Genomic DNA, 19,388 nt, shown 5'->3' on the forward strand with positions numbered 1-19,388 from the left:
TGTCCGAAAGCCTCCCTTCAGTGTCCCCTGGGCTCCCTTGTACTTGCCCCCCCCCCCCCCCCCCATGTACATATGTTCTGCATTATAATTTATTATAAAATGTTTGCTGCTTTCAGAGTTGTACCATGTGATATGTCATGTGATTGTTACCCAGGAGGTATCACTGACCAGGTGACCCCAAGAGTGACCTATGGGCTCCCTGCAATCTTCCCCCATATAAGCCCTGGATGAAGCTAGCTATTTGTGGTATGCCTTGGGGGTGTAGGGTAGTTGGGATGTTGTAGTAGATAAGGGGTTAATGTTAACCCTATAGTTCGTGACGCCAGGCTGAGGGCTAGTATGCTCAGGTAATTCTCCGGCCTATCGCCGCCCTTCCCAGAAACGATAGGTGCATGTAATAAAATGACTGAAGGTCCACAAGGTACTTGAACTTGAACAAACTTTACTTAAGTGCTTGCAGTACATCCAATGAACAATGACAGTCTCAGGCAAACAGTCTCTATGTATCTAAATGACTGACAATTGTTGCGGACCGTGAATGATATTCAAAATCTCTGAATTTAGGGTAGTTATTGCAGATTCGTCTGGATTTAGGGGATATATAAGGTCCGGTGATCCTGCATAGGGCGTGGGGATTGATACACTCAGAAATGAGAAGTTATCGGCCGTCGCTGCAAGGTTCAGGCCTAGACTCACTGATCTCCGCAGCGCAGATGCTTCTTGCTTGCTTGCACAGGAACAAGAGAGAGAGAACATGGCCGCCACTCCCTTATATGGGCAATGGGCGGGGTTAATCTGATTGGTCCGAACATCTGTCACTCACTGTTACACAGTGTGATGGGATTGACTACGTCGCAGGGACCTCCAAAGGTCCTCAAGCAGAAATACCATAGAGTTCACCTGAGGTGACCCGCAGGTCCTGCTACGCTATGGGCAGGTAATTAACTATTTATTTACATTTATACAATCTTATACATCCAAATCCTAAGTGGTTACTGGACAATTACCAACTGGATGAGAGGTGACTGGGGTGAACTAGACAATTGGGACCCCGACGTCCTAGGGACTCTGGCTATGGGGACCCACAATAAAAGGTACCGGATAGGATACGGTACCAGGACACCACAAACCCCCTTACTTAACCCCTTAAGGACCGGGGCTTTTCTGTTTTTGCATTTTCGTTTTTTGCTTCTTGCCTTTAAAAAATCATTACTCTTTCAATTTTGCACCTAAAAATCCATATGATTGCTTATTTTTTGCACCACCAATTCTACTTTGTAATGACGTCAGTCATTTTGCCCAAAAATCTACGGTAAAACGGAAAAAAAAATCATTGTGCGACAAAATTGAAAAAAAAATGCTGTTTTGTAACTTTTGGGGGCTTCCGTTTCTAAGTGGTACATTTTTCGGTAAAAATGATACCTTATCTTTATTCTGTAGGTCCATACAATTAAAATGATACCCTACTTATATAGGTTTGATTTTGTCGTACTTCTGGAAAAATTCATAACTACATGCAGGAAAATTAATACGTTTAAAATTGTCATCTTCTGACCCCTATAACATTTGAATTTTTTTGTATGGGGCGGTATGAGGGCTCATTTTTTGCGCTGTGATCTGAAGTTTTTAACAGTACCATTTTTGCATTGATAGGACTTATTAATCGCTTTTTATTCATTTTTAAATTATATAAAAAGTGACCAAAAATGCACTATTTTGGACTTTGGAATTTTTTTGCGCATACGCCATTGACCGAGCGGTTTAATTAATGATATCTTTTTATAATTCGGACATTTCCGCACGCGATTTCGCCACGGCTATCCCGAACAGCCCACTGAGTTAACTGGCAGCTTTTACTTTCACTTTTAGCCGCGTGGCTCAGCTCTGAGCGCGTGGCTAAAGGGTTAATAGCGTGCGGCGCCGCGATTGGCACTGCGCGCTATTAGCGGCGGGTCCCGGCTTCACTATGACGCTGGGTCCGCCGTGATATGATGCGGGGTTACCGTGTTACCCTGCGTTATATCACGGGAGCAGGACCAAGGACGTACCTGTACGTCCTTGGTCCTTAAGGGGTTAAGATAAGTAGAGCTCGACGTCTGTCCCCTAAGACAGAGGGACTAGGACAAGGACAGGATGATCTATGAATTCACTATACATCCTGAGTAAACATTGAACACATTTACATTCTTTTGATACTCTTACTAGTATCTGGACTAGACAATTAGAATCTATCTAGGCATTGGTGCTATCTAGACAAGAATGCTATCTAGACATTTAAAGAAGCTATCTATCCTTTAGTTTCTAGCTTCCTAGACAACTTTATTAAACTTATTATACATTCCAAAGCTTACTAGACAATTAGGCAGCTATCTGACATGTAGTTGCTAGCTCCTAAGACATCCTATTAGCTCTCTACACATTCTATGAAACATTAGTAAACTGAACATTAGTCTAACTCTCTATACATGAGACTATCTAGACATTAGTACAGCTCTATTTACCTTTAGTTTCAAGCTGACTTAGACACTTTTATTATCTCACACATTTTATTTCTTTGCCAACAATAAGTTACCTGTAAGTACACATAAGGCTATACTGGCTAGCCGGAAGCTAGGTCACAGTAAGGGTGGCTGCTTGGGTCTATGGGCTACAAGCTAGTGTTGCTCGCGAATATTCGCAATTCGAATTTTATTCGCGAATATCGCATATTCGCGAATATTCGCGAATATAGCGCTATATATTCGTAATTACGAATATTATTTTTTTTATTTTTTTTTATTTTTATTTTTTTCACAGTACACATCACAGTGATCATCCCTCTCTGCTTCCAGCTTATGTGGTGTAAGAAGGCTCTAATACTACTGTGTGAGACCGGTGTGCAAATTTTCGCATATGCGAAAATTTACATTTTCTAATTTTTGCATATGCTAATTTTCGCATATGCAAATTTTCGCTTATGCTAATTTTGTATATGCGAATTTTCGCATATGTTAATTTTCGCATGCACGAATATTCGCATATGCGAAAATAAAACGAGAATATTATGACTATGCGAATATTCGCGAATATGACGAATATTCGTACATATATTCGCGAATATTCGCGAATTCGAATATGGCCTATGCTGCTCAACACTACTACAAGTTACTTATCACTAGAGCACTTTCAAAAACAACTTAACTAGGTTATTCTTAGAATTACGTGTTTAATTCTGTATTAGCAAGAGCACCTACTGGCCAGGCAGAGCATCTCACACACGCAATGAAGGAGAAGAAGAAGTGTACCTAACAGTGGCAGGAATTGGGTATCAATATGCTACAATTCCTATGTGTTTTCTTAAGTGAGATATTTATTTTGGTGTATGTACTAGAGAAACTTGAGGTAGTACATTTAAGTTAGTAATCTAGGGTACTATGTGTGCAGGTACTAAATGTCCTGGTACTTTATGGGTAGTTTTCCCTGTCTAGTCCTTTGAGACCGCCGCTACACCCCCTCCGAGTCATCGGGAGTTCCTTCGCTTAAAGATTCTTCAAGAACTTCAGTCCCCGAGGGACCAGCTGGAGGGCTGGAAACAGAAGCAACATCTTCGGTTGAACTGAGGGGTTCTCTTAAGACACGTGGAGTAGTGGCATCAATATCTGGAGCAGTCACTGGAGCAGGACTGATGTTGGGGGTAGCAACCAATGGTGGTTGACAGGGAGCAACAGCTACTGGCAACTGACTGGGTGGTGCAACCAGTGGCGGCTGGCTGGCTGGAGCTGGGAACGGTATTCCCCAATACATGGTAGGCTGCTGAGATGGGAACAAAGGAATGTCCATAGTGGGATGAATTCCTTCTCCCGGCACATATTCTCTCATTGGCCTTGGTGGAGGTGGAGTAGCAGGAGGAGTAGAAGGAGATGGGCCAAGCATATCTTCTTTCAGGCACACTTTTATCCTATTCCGGTGAACCACCTGTGGCTCGAACCCGTCCTTTTGTATGTCGTACACGTCCGTTTCAGGATAAGGAACCGCAGTAATGGTGTATGGCTCCATTTCCCACAAGGAGTCCAATTTATGGGTTCTAGGAAATTTTCTGAGCCACACTTTATCTCCTAGCTGCAAGGGCTGAGCCGAAACATGTCGATTATAATCTTTATGCTGGCATTCATGAACTTCACCCATTTTCTTCTCAACAATGTCTTTGGCTTCCTCATTTCTTCGTTAATGCTCTGACACCCAACCTTGGGAAGCCTGAGGAGAATTGTTGAAAGGTGCCTGTAGCTCGAAGGCTCGATCCTTTGGCAATTGGCCGTGTCGGCCCGTCATCAAGAAAAAGGGCGTATACCCCGTAGGGCAGTGGGCAGTGTTGTTGTAAATTTCTAGGAGTTCAGGCAACAGCTGAGGCCACTCTTCATGCTTTGAGACAGAGGCAGCTCTGAGCATTTGGATGAACACTTGATTGACCCTCTCGCAGAGCCCATTCCCTTGGGGATGGTAGGCCGTTGTCCGGAGCTTCTTGCAATCATGCAACCGGCAACGTTCTTGGAACAACTGGGCTTCAAAGGCGGTTCCCCGATCCGTAAGGACCGATTTGGGACACCCCAGAGGTTGGATCCAATGTCGATAGAAGAGCTGAGCAGCAGTCTTGGCTGTAAGATCCTTGACAGGGACCACGACTACCCCCTTGGAATAATTATCCACCATATTTAGGGCATGACAATAGCCAGATCGAGTGGGGGCTAGCTTCACATGATCCAAGGCAACAATTTGATTAGGCCTTTCTTTACAGATGGGATGCAAAGGGGCTCTCGACCCCGAAGTGTCCGTATTGATCAAGATAGGCATTCAGAACCATGGCTGCATCTCTTCTGGGAACCACAATCTGGTGTATGCAGTCTCCGGAGACTGGGTCCAGGGAATTTCGGTAGACCAACCCCTTGTGCAGGAATAGGCGATTCCTCTGCCGCCACAGCCGCTTCAATTTGAAGTCTCCGTGGGCCTTGCGCACCCGGGTAGGCACTTTCTTGTGGAGGCAATAGTTGAGGAGGTCCCCGATAACCCTGCTTTCATCCTGAAGTGTCTACCAGGTGGACAGATCTTAAGAGACTTTGGGAGATTCAGGTCCGTCACCCGCCTGGGCAGTTAGAGCATTCTGGCTCACGAACCTTCGGTAGAAGGGAGGCATTTCCACATCTTCCCACACATCTTCAGTAGGAGGTGCTTCTCCCGGGGCCATGCGAGAAAGTACATCCGCATTAACATTGGTTTTTCCGCTGTGGTACTTAATGTTGAAATCATAGTTGGCCAACCGAGAGGCACAACGCTGTTCAAGAGCTCCCAACTTAGCAGTGTTCAAATGGGCCAAGGGGTTGTTATCAGTGTAGACCGTGAAGGGGGTAGTAGCCAGATAGTCCTTAAACTTCTCAGTAATGGGCCAAACAAGGGCCAGGAGCTCCAGCTTGAAGGATCTATAGTTAGCATCATTCTTCTCAGCACCTCGAAGATGCCGGCTGGCATATGCAATCACCCTCTCCTTGCTATCTTGCACTTGAGATAAGACTGCCCCCAGACCTTCAAAGCTAGCGTCTGTGTATAAACGGAACAGCAGGCTGTAGTCAGGATACGCCAAAATGGGGGGTTCCGTGAGGAGGAACTTCAGGGCTCGAAAGGCATCTTCTTGTTCTCCAGCCCACTGTATGGGAAGCCTCCCATTATAATTATCCCGGGCAGTCCCTCTCAGTAATTTGGTCAAGGGTCCAGCAATTTTAGCAAAATGGGGGATGAAGCGCCGGTAATATCCAGCAAACCCCAGGAAACTTCAGACGTCTCGCACCGTCCTTGGTGTAGGCCACTCTTTCACAGCACTCACTTTGTCTGGATCAGGCTGGACTCCTTGAGCACTGACGACATGTCCTAGGTAGTGCACTTGTGGCTTTAGCAAGTGACATTTGGAAGGTTTAACCTTGAGTCCATGTCGGATAAGGACTTGGAAAACTTCTTTCAGGTGATCCAGGTGTTCCTGATATGTTCGAGAATAGACGATGACGTCATCTAAATACAACAGAACACTCTGGAAGTTAAGATGCCCCAAGCATCGCTCCATTAGGCGATGGAAAGTAGCTGGTGCATTGCACAGTCCAAAGGGCATACTTTTGAACTCGAAGAGACCCATAGGGGTCACAAATGCGGTCTTCTCTCTATCCTCTTCTACCATTGGCATCTGCCAGTAGCCGCTCGTCAGATCCAATGTGGAAAAGTAGGCGGCAGACCCCCACGCAGTCAAGAATTCTTCGATGCGAGGGAGAGGATAGTCATCCTTATGGGTTATGTTGTTCAGCTTCCGGTAATCCACGCAAAAGCGGATAGTTCCATCTTTATTCTTCACCAGGACCAAAGGTGCAGCCCAAGGACTCTGGCTCTTCTGGATGACATCGGCCTCTTTCATCTCCACAAGCATTTTCTTTATGTTTTCATACATCCCAGGAGCCACAGGGCGATGTCTCTCTTTAATGGGGGGATTGTCCCCAGTGAGAATCCTATGTTTGATCATGGTGGTCCTGCCAAAGTCTGTGGGGAACTTGCTGAAAGCTTCTTGATATTTCTTAGCCACCTGGATGACTCCTTCCACCTGTTCCTTGGTGGTATTTTCGTTTCCTATCTGTAGTTGGCTCCACCAAGGCTCTGCAGGAGTCTGGTCAGGTCCTCGTTGAACCACTTGTGACTTCGAGACCACATCTCTGATGTTTAAATGGTGTAGGGTAGCCACTGGGGTATACTTGGGTAGTTGGACCGCAACTTGAGAGAGGTTGATAAGTCTCACTGGAACCTTCCCATTACGTACGGTTACCAGGCTTCTAGCGGCTCGCACCAAGGGACAGTCTTCCAGCAGGAGGGGTTCCAATAGTGCTTGGTAATCTTGATTTTTCACCCGGGTCGGGCACGGCATCAAATAACTGTCTCCGTCTGTGGCTGTAGACTAACGGCTCGGATATCTTGAATCCTTACTTGACAGATTTCTCCTTGATGATTCACAAACTTCTGTTCTGCTTGGAGAATTTTGAGGTGGTGTTGGGCAGCTCGCCGGCCTGGGGGTGACAGATAAGGGAGAGACGCATGTAGTGCACAGGCAATATCATCAAAACAGTGCCTCATAATATTCATGCCTAAAATGAAATCAGCTGCCCCCTCGTCCCTAACATTGGTGACAATCACACCCTGCCTTCCTAACACATGTTTTCGCACTTGCACCGTGGGCTCCCAATAACCATGCCTGGGTACTGGTTTCCCGTTCCCTGCAATTACTCTAAACTCCGCTTCCTGAGGGTCACACAACCTTTCTGGGCCCCAGTACTTATAGAAAACCCCCTGCAGAATAGTGAATACCTGAGACCCCGTATCTATCAGAGCTTGTAACCGGATACCTTCAATCATCACCTGTACATAAGGACAAGAAGCTACATACATAGACAGTCCCTTCTTGTCGCTGGTTGATTCTGGACCTTCAGCCTCTACTCCTTGGGTGCGGTCCTCGACCCCAGGGGACGCCCATTTAAAGCCCAGCATTGGCTCTTCCAGTGTCCATTCTTGTTACAATAGCTACAGACGGGTTTCTGACTTCCAGGTGGTCTCACAGGAGGGGTACCAGGTTGACCAACAGGGCGAGGGTCAGCCTTCTTAGGTGGTGGTGTTGCAGATCTAGAAGAATCTGTCCGTACAGTTATTTCTTTAAAGGCCTTGGCTAACTGTTCAATGTCCTGTTTAATGTCTTGTAAGTCAGCTGTCCAAGGGCTAGAAGAAGGTGTTGGCGGGGCAGATTGAGAAGGAACAGGCGGTTGGGGCGCGGGCCCCGGAGATTCGGTAGCGGGAGCACTAGTCTCCTCTGTCTGAGGTCCCGACCCTATTACTTTAACCGCGAGTCTCTTAAAAGCTGGGAAAGCCATGTCGGGATTTCGCACGGCCAGCATCCTAAGTTGGGCCTTGCCCCATTTTTTCAGTGCCTCTTCTATAAAACGGTCCATCAGTACTCGATTCCCCTGATCGGGCGTGATGCTGTCCAACTTCTGTACTGCCTCTAATGCGCTCTGCAAAGCTACTGCATATGCTCGGAGAGTCTCACCTGGCTTCTGGCGCCGTTCATAGAGTCGGAGGCGTACCTCCGAGGGAGAATGAGATTCAAACACTTGATAAAGTCCTTCAAAAATCTGTCCCACTGTAGCTTTATCACCCGCTGGCCAGGTGCGAAGCTTTTCCAAGGCGAGTCCTTGGAGCTGTCCCAGAAGCAGCTGTATCTGTTGATGAGGGGGAAGTGCATAAAATCCAAAGGGGCTGTAGAATTTTTTTTTAAAATCTCTCAATGTAAAAGGGTCACCATTGTAGGTGGGAAGCACAGGATTCCCCAAAAAGACAAGTTCAGCAACAGGGGCTCCCAACACATAGGGAGAGACTGAAGGTGGACTTGCTGGGTCCTGCTCCACCGGTGACAGAGGTCTTGCTGGAATCAAAGGTAGAGCACGTCTCTGTGAAGTAGAAGGTGTTGGTGAAGGCGGCAACGCCCTTCTGACTTGGGGTGGAGGCCCCATTGGTGGGGTCACTGGAGCATCGCCCCCTTGCTGTTCAGATGGGGACTGTGGAGCTGCTGGTTCCGACATTTCTGTATTTGGTATGCTGGCCCTTTAAATAGATCTCGAATTCCTAGGTCCCAAAGAAATACTCAGTTGTTCTCTAATCTGGAACTTGAGAGCGTAAATTTCAAATTTGAGAGCGGTGACCTGAAACTCAACAGCCTTTAATTGAAATTTGAGTGCATTGATCGGTAGCTGAAGTGACTCTATGTAAGACTTAAATTCGGCAATCTGACGTCTCAGAGTCCCGTACTGTTCCGGCTCCTCACAGCTTCCAACCTGCTGTCGCACTCTGCGCCTTTTCCCGCGCTGAACTGTCTCTCTTTGTTGGTTCTGGCACTAGACTCCAACAAAATGGCGACTGTAGTAGGCGCACACCCGTATCCTGTTCGTGCAACACCAAAAAGGCTTTGTGGTATGCCTTAGGGGGTGTAGGGTAGTTGGGATGTTGTAGTAGATAAGGGGTTTATGTTAACCCTATAGTTCGTGACGCCAGGCTGAGGGCTAGTATGCTCAGGTAATTCTCCGGCCTATCGCCGCCCTTCCCAGAAACGATAGGTGCATGTAATAAAATGACTGAAGGTCCACAAGGTACTTGAACTTGAACAAACTTTACTAAAGTGCTTGCAGTACATCAAATGAACAATGACAGTCTCAGGCAAACAGTCTCTATATATCTCAATGACTGACAATTGTTGCGGACCTTGAATGATATTCAAAGTCTCTGAATTTAGGGTAGTTATTGCAGATCCGTCCGGATTTAGGGGATAGATAAGGTCCGGTGATCCTGCAGAGGGCGTGGGGATTGATACACTCAGAAATTAGAAGTTATTGGCCGTCGCCGCAAGGTTCAGGCCTAGACTCACTGATCTCACCAGCGCAGATGCTTCTTGCTTGCTTGCACAGGAACAAGAGAGAGAGAACATGGCCGCCGCTCCCTTATATGGGCAATGGGCGGGGTTAATCTGATTGGTCCCAACATCTGTCAATCACTGTTACACAGTGTGATGGGATTGACTACGTCACAGGGACCTCCAAAGGTTCTCAAGCAGAAATACCATAGAGTTCACCTGACCACGTGACCTGCAGGTCCTGCTACGCTATGGGCAGGTAATTAACTATTTATTTACATTTATACAATCTTATACATCCAAATCCTAAGTGGTTACTGGACAATTACCAACTGGATGAGAGGTGACTAGGGGTGAACTAGACAATTGGGACCCCAACGTCCTAGGGACTCTGGCTATGGGGACCCACAATAAAAGGTACCAGATAGGATTCGGTACCGGGATACCACATATTTCTCTCTTTTGCTCTTTGGAGATAAGTCTTTGCTGAGGTCAGTCGTGCCTAGTGTGTGTGTGTCCAGAGTGTTGGAGGCCTCAAAGTCAAGTCCTGCAGCCACCATCAAACGCAAGTAAGCTACAGTCGTAGCTTTGTCAGTCTTCAGTCAAGTCAGTCCCTGTCATCTGTCAAGTCAACTTGGTCTGCATTACATTGTCCAGTCCTACTACAAGTCCCAGCAAGCCCTTAAGGTCTCTGAGTCACTGGTCACCTCTGTGGGCCCAGGCTGAACTGTATAGGCTTTACCATCTGTCTACCCTCAGTAAAGCTACTGTTATCTGTAACTTGGCATTGGAGTCATTATTGCCTCCATGCCTAGCCCAGGATCTAGTGGTATACCTTCGGGTATGGAGGATAAACCACGCTCTGGTGTCAGAAATACAAGGGGTTAATGCCATCTGCCCCTAGGGTAACAGCATCTGTCCTCATCACACCCCGTTACCACATTAGGCTGAACACGCTGACAGTTGGCTGGGGGGTAATTTACACAGTACCCTAATAAAAATTGCTACATATGATATGTGGCAGGGAGATATATTCCCTATTCAAATGATAGGATATAAGGATATAAGTTATAGATCGTGGGGCTCCGACCGCTGGGACCCCCCCCCCCCGTGATCTCCTGAACATGGCCCTGGCAGTCTACTAAAAGGGGGCGTGCCGACCCCTGCATGAAGCGGCGTCCGATAAGCCCCCTCCATGTATCCCATAGAGATACATGGAGAGGGCACGTTGGCCGCAGCTTCCTGTGGGGGTCGGAATAGGTGCTTCCAGCAGACTGCCAGGCCCCGTTCAGAAGAACGCGGGGGGTCCCAGCGGACGGGGTCCCGTCTAGTGGTTTCTGCTTAACCCACTGTATAAGACAATTTCTCTGAATGTCATTCATTTGTTCACAATATTTAAAAATACTGTAACATTTGTTTTATTTAGGGAGATTAAGGATGATGAAGAATCAAGAAATATTTCAAGTGCACAGGTAAGAAACTTTTAATTGATCAGGTGACCATAACAAAGCTCAGGACAAGACCAGTGATGTAAAGGAGAGCTCATATTACTGCTCATTAGATTTAGGGCTCATTAGATAATACAGCAGTGAGCCTGTCTTATCTACTGAGTCCTAAATCTAATGAGCAGTAAGAGAGGGATGGGAGCAGTGCATTCAGAGAGCTTGATGTGATGGTTGATGCTTTTGCTGTGCAACCCCTATAATGTTACAAAATAAATTGCTCAATAGCAAAAAATTATAATTTTAACTAATTCAAATATACATAATGAAAACTCTCCAAAGTTGAGACATTTTTGTGATGATTTTAGGTAACCTTCTCACATGGGTTTCACTTTGTTTAAAAGGGTTTTCCCACCTGGCTATTTTACTTTGATGCTGCGCTCCCTTGGCCTTAGTGTGAATGTTCCAGATGGTGCTATGGCAACCATAGCAACATCAGGACATTGACAGCTCCCTACCCCGACTTACCCACCTCTTCTTATTTTGAACATGTGTATGAATGCATGTATATGAGAGGATCAGGAGAGAAAGCTTTTGTCCAAGAAAGTGGTTGGCCTACAGCTATCTAAAATACAGATTTATTTCTGATCAATTTCTAAAAAGCACCAGTTTAAATGGTAGCTGCTTATATCCATTGTATATACAAATGGGCATGTTTAGGTTGACTTATATTGCATGTCTATGGTCAGTTTTTATAATCATTTTAGTCTTTTAAAGGCTATGGACACCTTTGCATTATTTTCTTTCAATGTTGATTTGTTTTCTAAATGCATTCTTAAAGGGGTACTCCACTGCCCCAGCATTCGGAACATTTTGACTTGCATTGAGGGGCGTGGCGTGACATCATGGGGGGGGGCATGGCTGTGACGTCACAACCCCCGCAGCCTGCACCCAGCGTTCAGAACAAAATGTTCCGAACACCGGGGCAGTGGAGTCTTCATTAGAAGACTGATGGACTCTGCTCTCTCTGTGTTAGACATACCAGCAGACTGGTGGTTACACATCAGCTCAGATAGTAAAGGGATAGAAAGAAAGGGAATGCAGATACAAGGCAGTCTGCTATAGAGAATCCTATAGGCTGTTCACAAGCGTAAAAAGAAAATAAAGCAACGTTTTGAATTAAAAACACAACATTTTATTTTGTGCAACATAATAAATACAAAGCAAGAATAAAAAATTGTTTGCTTTTCAAATATGTGCACATTGCGTTTTTGGCCTCTATAGCATGGCTGAAAAAAAAATCTCTTTTTCCTTTTGTGACTTTTTTCAGCTGTAAAATATCGCAGTTTTCTTGGACTTATGTTTGGCACATACGGTAATCAAAACCCAAGCAAAAATAAATGAATTCAAAACACACTTTCTAAAGACAACAATGATAAATCCCCCCCAATCTGTGTGGGAACTAAAGGTTATTTTACCATTAAAGGGGTACTCCGGTGGAAAACTTTTTTTTTTTAAATGAACTGATGCCAGAAAGTTAAATAGATTTTGTAAATTGCTTCTATAAAAATGTTTTACCCTTCCAGTACTTTTTAGCAGCTGTATAATACAGAGGAAATTCTTTTCTTTTTGAATTCCTTTTCTGGCTGACCACAGTGCTCTCTGCTGACACCTCTGTCCATGTCAGGAACTGTCCAGAGCAGCATAGGTTTACAATGGGGATTTTCTCCTGCTCTGGACAGTTCCTGATACGGGCATCAGGTGTCAGCAGAGAGCACTGTGGAAAAGACAAAAAAGAAAATCAAAAAGAAAAGAATTTCCTCTGCAGTATACAGCTGCTAAAAAGTTCTGGAAGGGTAAATATTTTTTAATAGATGTAATTTACAAATCTGTTTAACTTTCTGGCACCAGTTGATCTAAAAAAAAATGTTTTCCACCGAAGTACCCCTTTAAGTTCTATGGAACGTAATGGTATAAAAAAAATTATAAAAATGATTATTGGGAAGTTTTTGGTACATTTTATGTCCCTAAACATTGCCTGCAGAAAGCGATAGGGTTAAAATGAAACAATTCTAAAAAACAATATCAATGTATACATTTGTTTTTATACACGTTTCACTCCGAAATGCATTTCCGAAATAAAACACAATGCATTAAACAGTTTTACCAGATTTTCTTCCAGGACACCAACCAGAAAGAAAAAAATAATGAGCAGGAACCTGACCAAAGTGACCTAAAAGAGCCTACAGATCTGTAAGTATGAATGATCTCTAACTTACATCCATACAAGTGCTATACTGCAACTTTCATGTCTGAAGCTCTCAAAAGGTCTCATCAAAGAGGTTCCCTCTCAGACTTTTGTCCCTCTACGGAGCCTTTGAAGTTTTCATAGAAACACTTTTACAGGAAACAAAACAGTCAAGTTCAGCTTTCAATTCCTTTTCTGTAGAATTAAATCTTCAGATATACCATTATAGGTTCAAGGTTGTGTAACCAGCTTGACAAGAATATGGCAATAGGAAGTAAGAACAATAAATATCCATATGTTGAACCATTTGGTGGTTTTACATTGTATGTGAGAATATGAGCAATTTACGGTAGATATTAATAAGTAGAGTAATATTAATATAATGTAATTTACTATATAGGAAAATAAAATATTGCAGACAATTTTTTTTTTTTAGGTAATCCCAAATCCTTACGGATATTTTAAAAAAATGTAATCCATCAATGTCATGCTTTCAGCTAATGGAAATGTCAGAATGGAAAACTGTTTAAATTGAGATTTTTTTTTTTTTATAAGAAACGTGTGCCCATGGCTGGTATTGCAGCTCGAACCCCTTACATATTTTTGTGAAATGTGCTGAACTGCAATAGCAACACAGCACAGTCTATGGACAGACATGGCTCTGTTTCTGAAAACATATATATATTTTCCTAATCCGGGAGAACTCCTAAGAACCCCTGTAATCCTGTTTTTTGTAGGATTTTAATATCAGTATGCTTTTAAAGGAAAACTGTCCTCAGTGTCAGCGGCACTTACCTGTTGGTACAGACAGGTAGTGTGGGTGACACAGATGGTAAGGATGTTTACCTGTCCCCGATTGGTGTTCCTGTTCTGCTGTTATCTTCAGCATTTGGCACAAGCTAAGCTTCATGATGTCACAGCTTTTTCCCCAAGCCTCCTTGCAGCGAGGACCAGCAGAGAAGCAGCAGCGGGGACATCAGAAAGCTCTATGCGTGCCCCCGGCCTGCCACTCAAACGAGGAAGATAACAGGAGAACGAGACCACCAATCTGGGACAGATAATTATCGTTATCATCAGTGTCACCCGCACTAGCAGCCTGTACCAACAAGTTAGTGCGGTTACACTTATGACAGTTTTCCTTTAATAAGAGTGACACAGTAGTGAAGACACCCAAGATTCATGAACTCTTTAGTAGGCATGGTTTACTTCAATACTTTAGGTAGCAGGCAGTGTTTGTGAGGTAGCAGAGCGGTCAAAACAGAGGCAGGTGTCATTATATGGGAAACATACAATAGCCAGCATGATCTCATGTGGCCGATGCCAGCAAACAATGGAACCTTTCAGGAGAATGCTGGAAAATCTCCCAAAGTATTTTTTGGAGTTTTTTTTTATGGGTTTTGATTCCACCTCAGATCAGACTACAGCCATACAGATCAAGCATTAGTTAAAAAATATATTCTATCAATAAGTTTCACAAACATTGGGCTGGCTCATGCTGATCGTGTACAGTATAACTACTGTAAGTTGGTTGGCAGTGGCTAGATAAGCTGTAAGGTAACAGTACTAACCACTGAACGACCATACTACCTGTACTGAGCCAACTTTCTGCCCATGCCCATGGTAAGGATTTTAGAATGTTCCCCCAAACCAACCTTGGTTCCTCAAGTTCAGCCAGATAGCTGGATATGAAATCATTATTTAAAATGCTTCTTGTTACCTTTCCTCCTTTCCACTTACTTCTAGTGTTCTTCACCCCCATCCCTTCTATGCCGGCATGTTTAGGTGTGGCCACTTGACTCTAATTCAATGCAACCCCATGATACCCACCCCTTCCCCTCTATAGTTACTGCACTTTAAACTGGTTGCCCCTTCTTGTAGCCCTCTTGGTTGGTTCAAGAATTGGAAAAACAAGCATGTTATGCCATCTAGATTAAACCTTTTATGCCCACAAACCATTGTATCAGCCGGCCAAAATAAAGTGTTTCACCATCCATAGTTTACTTGTGTTAGGCAAGTCATATGACTGCTCTCAAATATATTGACAATGCAACAGAATTTTACAAAAGGTTAAAAAAAACCTTCATAGTAAATTATTAACTGCTTTGGATTTGACTGTATTGCACCAGCCTTAAAATTACAGCATGAAGATACCAATGATTATATTTTTACTTCAGGTTAGCTACATTCTTCAAAGAAATTGTCCCTCTAGCCAAACAGTCTATCTATACATAAACCCTGCTATTCAAGTAGCTGAAGTCGATACCAGGACATCAATAAAGCATTTCAGCCAAAAATGGCTGAGTAAGCCATTTTATATCCTGACGCATTATATGTTTTGGGATTGCTTTGATTTTTTGGTTTCACAATTGTGTGAAAAAAAAATAAAAACATATCCATGAACCCAAGCATTATAGTGTATATGCCCCACCCTCTTGTACCACAGCTTCTTCAAAGTAAATACGACTTTAAAGCAATTGTAATTAATTGAAGGCTTTGAAGAAGAGTTTTAAAGGGTGCGGCAGGACTAACATAATTGTCAGGGATTGTTTTACTTCTCTAGACAATAGATCTGTATTTATTTTCTACCCAAAAAAGAGCAGTGGAAGGTACAGGTTAATGCTCTGAAGAATATTGAATAAAATACTGACTACTGATTATTGTAGGATTTTTCTAGTCAATATTAGAGAAAATAAATGGATCAAAACTATGTTGTGCTTGGATTCTCATAAAATTCACTTTGGATCCTATTGGAAAAGGAAGCATTGCTTAAGAAAATGTATATCTGTTCCTAAAGGGGTTTTCTAGACTTAAACATAGATAGTCTATCCTCACCAATAAATACAATGATGAAATCAACTGTTTACATTTGAATGGGCCATACTGTAATATGGACAAACATCTATTCCTGTATATACAGTATCTCACAGAAGCCCTCACATTTTTGTAAATATTTTTATTAAATCTTTTCATGTGACAACACTGAAGAAAAGTAACTTTGCTACCATGTATAGTAGTGAGTGCACAGTCTGTATAACAGTGTTTAATGTTGTGGCCCCTCAAAATAACTCAACACACAACCATTAATATCAAAAACTTGGTAACAAAAGTGAATACACCCCTAAGTGGAAATGTCCTAATTGGGCCCAAAGTGCCATTTTTTGTGTGGCCTTTATTATTTCCCAGCACTGCCTTATGCCTTTTGGACTTCACAGATTGCCACTGGAGTCCTCTTCCACTCCTCCATGATGACATAACGGAGCTGGTGGATGTTAGAGACCTTACACTCCTCCACCTCCCGTTTAAGGATGCACCAAAGATGCTCAATAGGGTATAGGTCTTAACACATGCTTGGCCAGACCATCACCTTTACCCTCAGCTTCTTTTGCAAGGCAGTGGTCTTCTTGGAGGTGTATACGTAGCAGGAAGCACCCATCTGGGCTTGCTTGACAAAGTTTATTCACAAAACAGTACAGCAGAGAGAAGCAGAGGAGCGGCCTCGCAGCGACAGACTGTTTCCTGTGCCCAAGCGCACTTGGGCTGCCCGAGGAAGTGCACTTGGGTGCAGGAAATAGTCTGTCACTGCGAGGCCGATCCACTGCTTCTACCCGCTGTACTTTACATGCTGTTTTGTGAATAAACTTTGTCAAGCAAGCCAAGACGGGTGAGTGCATCCATTTCTACCTTCCTGCTACGTATTTGCCACATGCTTTGTGAGGATTGCACCACTGTAACGTATGCCACGAGGTGGAACCGGTACATGAGAGCTAGTAAATGCCTATGTTAGCAGCAGTGCCAGGCTCTTTCTTGTGACTTGGATCTGTCCTCTTAGAGGTGTGTTTGGGGTTGTTATCATGTTGGAATACTGCCCTGCATCCCATTCTCTGAAGTGAGGGGATGATGCCCTGCTTCCGTAAGTCACGGTACATGTTGGCATTCAGTCTTCCCTCAATGAACTGTAGCTCCCCAGTGCCAACCGCACTTATGCAGCCCCAGACCATGATACTCCCACCACCACACTTATTTTTGTACCACTCACCTGGTTGCTACCACACACGCTTGGCACCATCTAAGCAAAAAAGTTAATCTTAGTCTCATCAAACCACAGGGCATGGTTTCAGTAATAGTCTGCTTGTCTTCAGCAATCTGATTGCAGGATTTCTTGTGCATCATTTTTAGAAGAGGCTTTTCTGAGAGGACAGCCATGCTGAAAGCACTCATACGTCTATTTCCCAAAGACAACCTCTGGATATGACGCTGAGCATGTGCAGTTAACTTCTTTAGTCGCCCATGGCAAGGCCTGTTCTGAGTGGAACCAGTCCTGTGAAACCGATTAATGATTTTGGCCACCGTACTGCAGCTCAGTATAAGGGTCTTGGCAATCTTCTTATAGCCTAGGCCATTTTTATATAGATCCTCAGAGAGTTCTTAGCCATGAGGTACCATGTTGAACTTCCAGTGATCAGTATTAAAAAAGCCTGAGAGCAATAAAACCAGATTTAAGAGACCTGCTCCCGTTTCACACCTGATATGTTGTAACACTAATGAGTACCATGGCACAGGGAAAGAAATATGGCTAATGCCAAGGTTTAGGCATTAATGGTTGTGTGGTGAGTTATTTTGAGGGCACACAACATTAAACATTGTTATACAGGCAGTGCACTCACTACTTTACATTGTAGCAGAGGGTAATTTCTTTATTGTTGTTATATGAACAAATGTAATTAAATATTTACAAAAATTGAGAGCTGTACTTCCTTTGAAGATACTGTAGAATTGAGGTATCATGGCTTCTGCTGGATTGCCACGGGCCCTTTTTTAAGCTTTTTACTGGACCTCCATCAATGTTTATTCTTTACAGAACACAAACTTCAAGGGCTTATGAACACAAGCATATTCATTTAAAACATACCTGTTGTTTTTTTTTTCATATATTTTTTTTATAAACCTGTATGATTTTGTTAGATTTACCCCTTACTGCTCTATAATGTTAATGTGCATCATAATGATTTACACCTTAATGCGAACACAGAACATGAGTGACGGCTGCTATTAACAGCCAACATTCACAGTCAATGACGAACATTGGCAATCATGCCATTACAGCATCTTAAAGGAGCACTCTGCCCCTAGACATCTTATCCCCTATTCAAAGAATAGGAGATAAGATGTCTGATGGCTTGCCGCTGGGACTCTCCGCGATCTCCCTGCAGCTCTGGAGGCTCATGACGTCACTGCCACGCCCCCTTGTGACGTCACGTCACGACCCCTCAATGCAAGTCTATGGTAGGGGGCGTGGCAGCCGTCATGCCCCCCTCCCGTGGACTTGCATTGAGAGCGAGGACATGACGTCCCAAGGGGGGCATGGCCGAGACGTCACGAGCCTCCGGTGCCACATCGCTAGTCATCCAGCATGAAGTGAAGATCACTCTGTGCACCGGATGACTGGGGTGCCGCAGCAGAGATTGCAGGGATCCCGCCGCTAGATCAGATATCTTATCCCCTTTATTTTGAATAGCCGATAAGGTGTCTAGGGGTGGAGTACGCCTTTAAGTGGCAGTTGCCAGTGGGTTCAGAGTGCTCCTTGGATCCCTGCTGCATGAATACATCCACTGCTATCCACACAAGGGACAGCTGACCTGATCTTTAAGAGTGATGAGAGTGAAGCCTTGATTTTACTCTCTTTCCCTCTCTCATTAAAAAAAAGGAATGGAAAAGGAATTTAGTCAGATCCTGTGTGATTCAGACAGAAACAGATTGTGTCATGGTACACTGGATTAGGGATATATTTTCCCATTGAAACTCCTTAATGATGTGCCTTGTGGAGACACTATACAGCAGTACATGGAGTTACCATGGCTTCATTGAGTGTCTGTCCATACAGGCCTTGCTGTGTTCGCTTCGTGGCATTTTTAAGATATCAGAAGTTCCTGAGAAAGTACCAGGCTCCGAATTTCAATAATGTTATGTTATAAACCTTGATTCAAGTAGAAGAATATTTAAATTCATTTAAAAAATATATATCATTTTAGCTAAAATATCAATTTATAATTTACAACTATTTAAAGAGATAAATAAATAACATTTAGCCTTGTGTGCCAAGGACTACCCTATTGATTCCCAGGGCTCACAGGGACATAACAGAAATGTCATTATTTGTCTAATGTAATCAAATTAATAGTAGACATTACATAGAATGAATATATTATTGCTAATAGTGTTGTGACCTCATACTGTTTACTGACTA

At 43.7% G+C, this 19,388-nt stretch overlaps 1 protein-coding gene across 3 annotated transcripts in view; it reads left to right on the forward strand.

Moving 5' to 3' along the window:
- The window catches only part of LOC130356545 (ras-related protein Rab-44-like), an 87,827-nt gene that overhangs the window by 44,025 nt on the left and 24,414 nt on the right, over positions 1–19,388 (forward strand). For 2 of the 3 annotated variants that reach the window (XM_056558231.1, XM_056558232.1), the window contains exons 9-10: positions 10,881–10,926; positions 13,058–13,149. In XM_056558231.1, coding sequence (XP_056414206.1) covers positions 10,881–10,926; positions 13,058–13,149 — 138 coding nt within the window. The remainder of the gene's footprint in view (positions 1–10,880; positions 10,927–13,057; positions 13,150–19,388) is intronic. The other variant, XM_056558233.1, reaches the window with a different exon arrangement.

This window comes from Hyla sarda, chromosome 2, assembly GCF_029499605.1.
Source record: "Hyla sarda isolate aHylSar1 chromosome 2, aHylSar1.hap1, whole genome shotgun sequence".
Lineage (NCBI taxonomy): Eukaryota > Metazoa > Chordata > Amphibia > Anura > Hylidae > Hyla > Hyla sarda.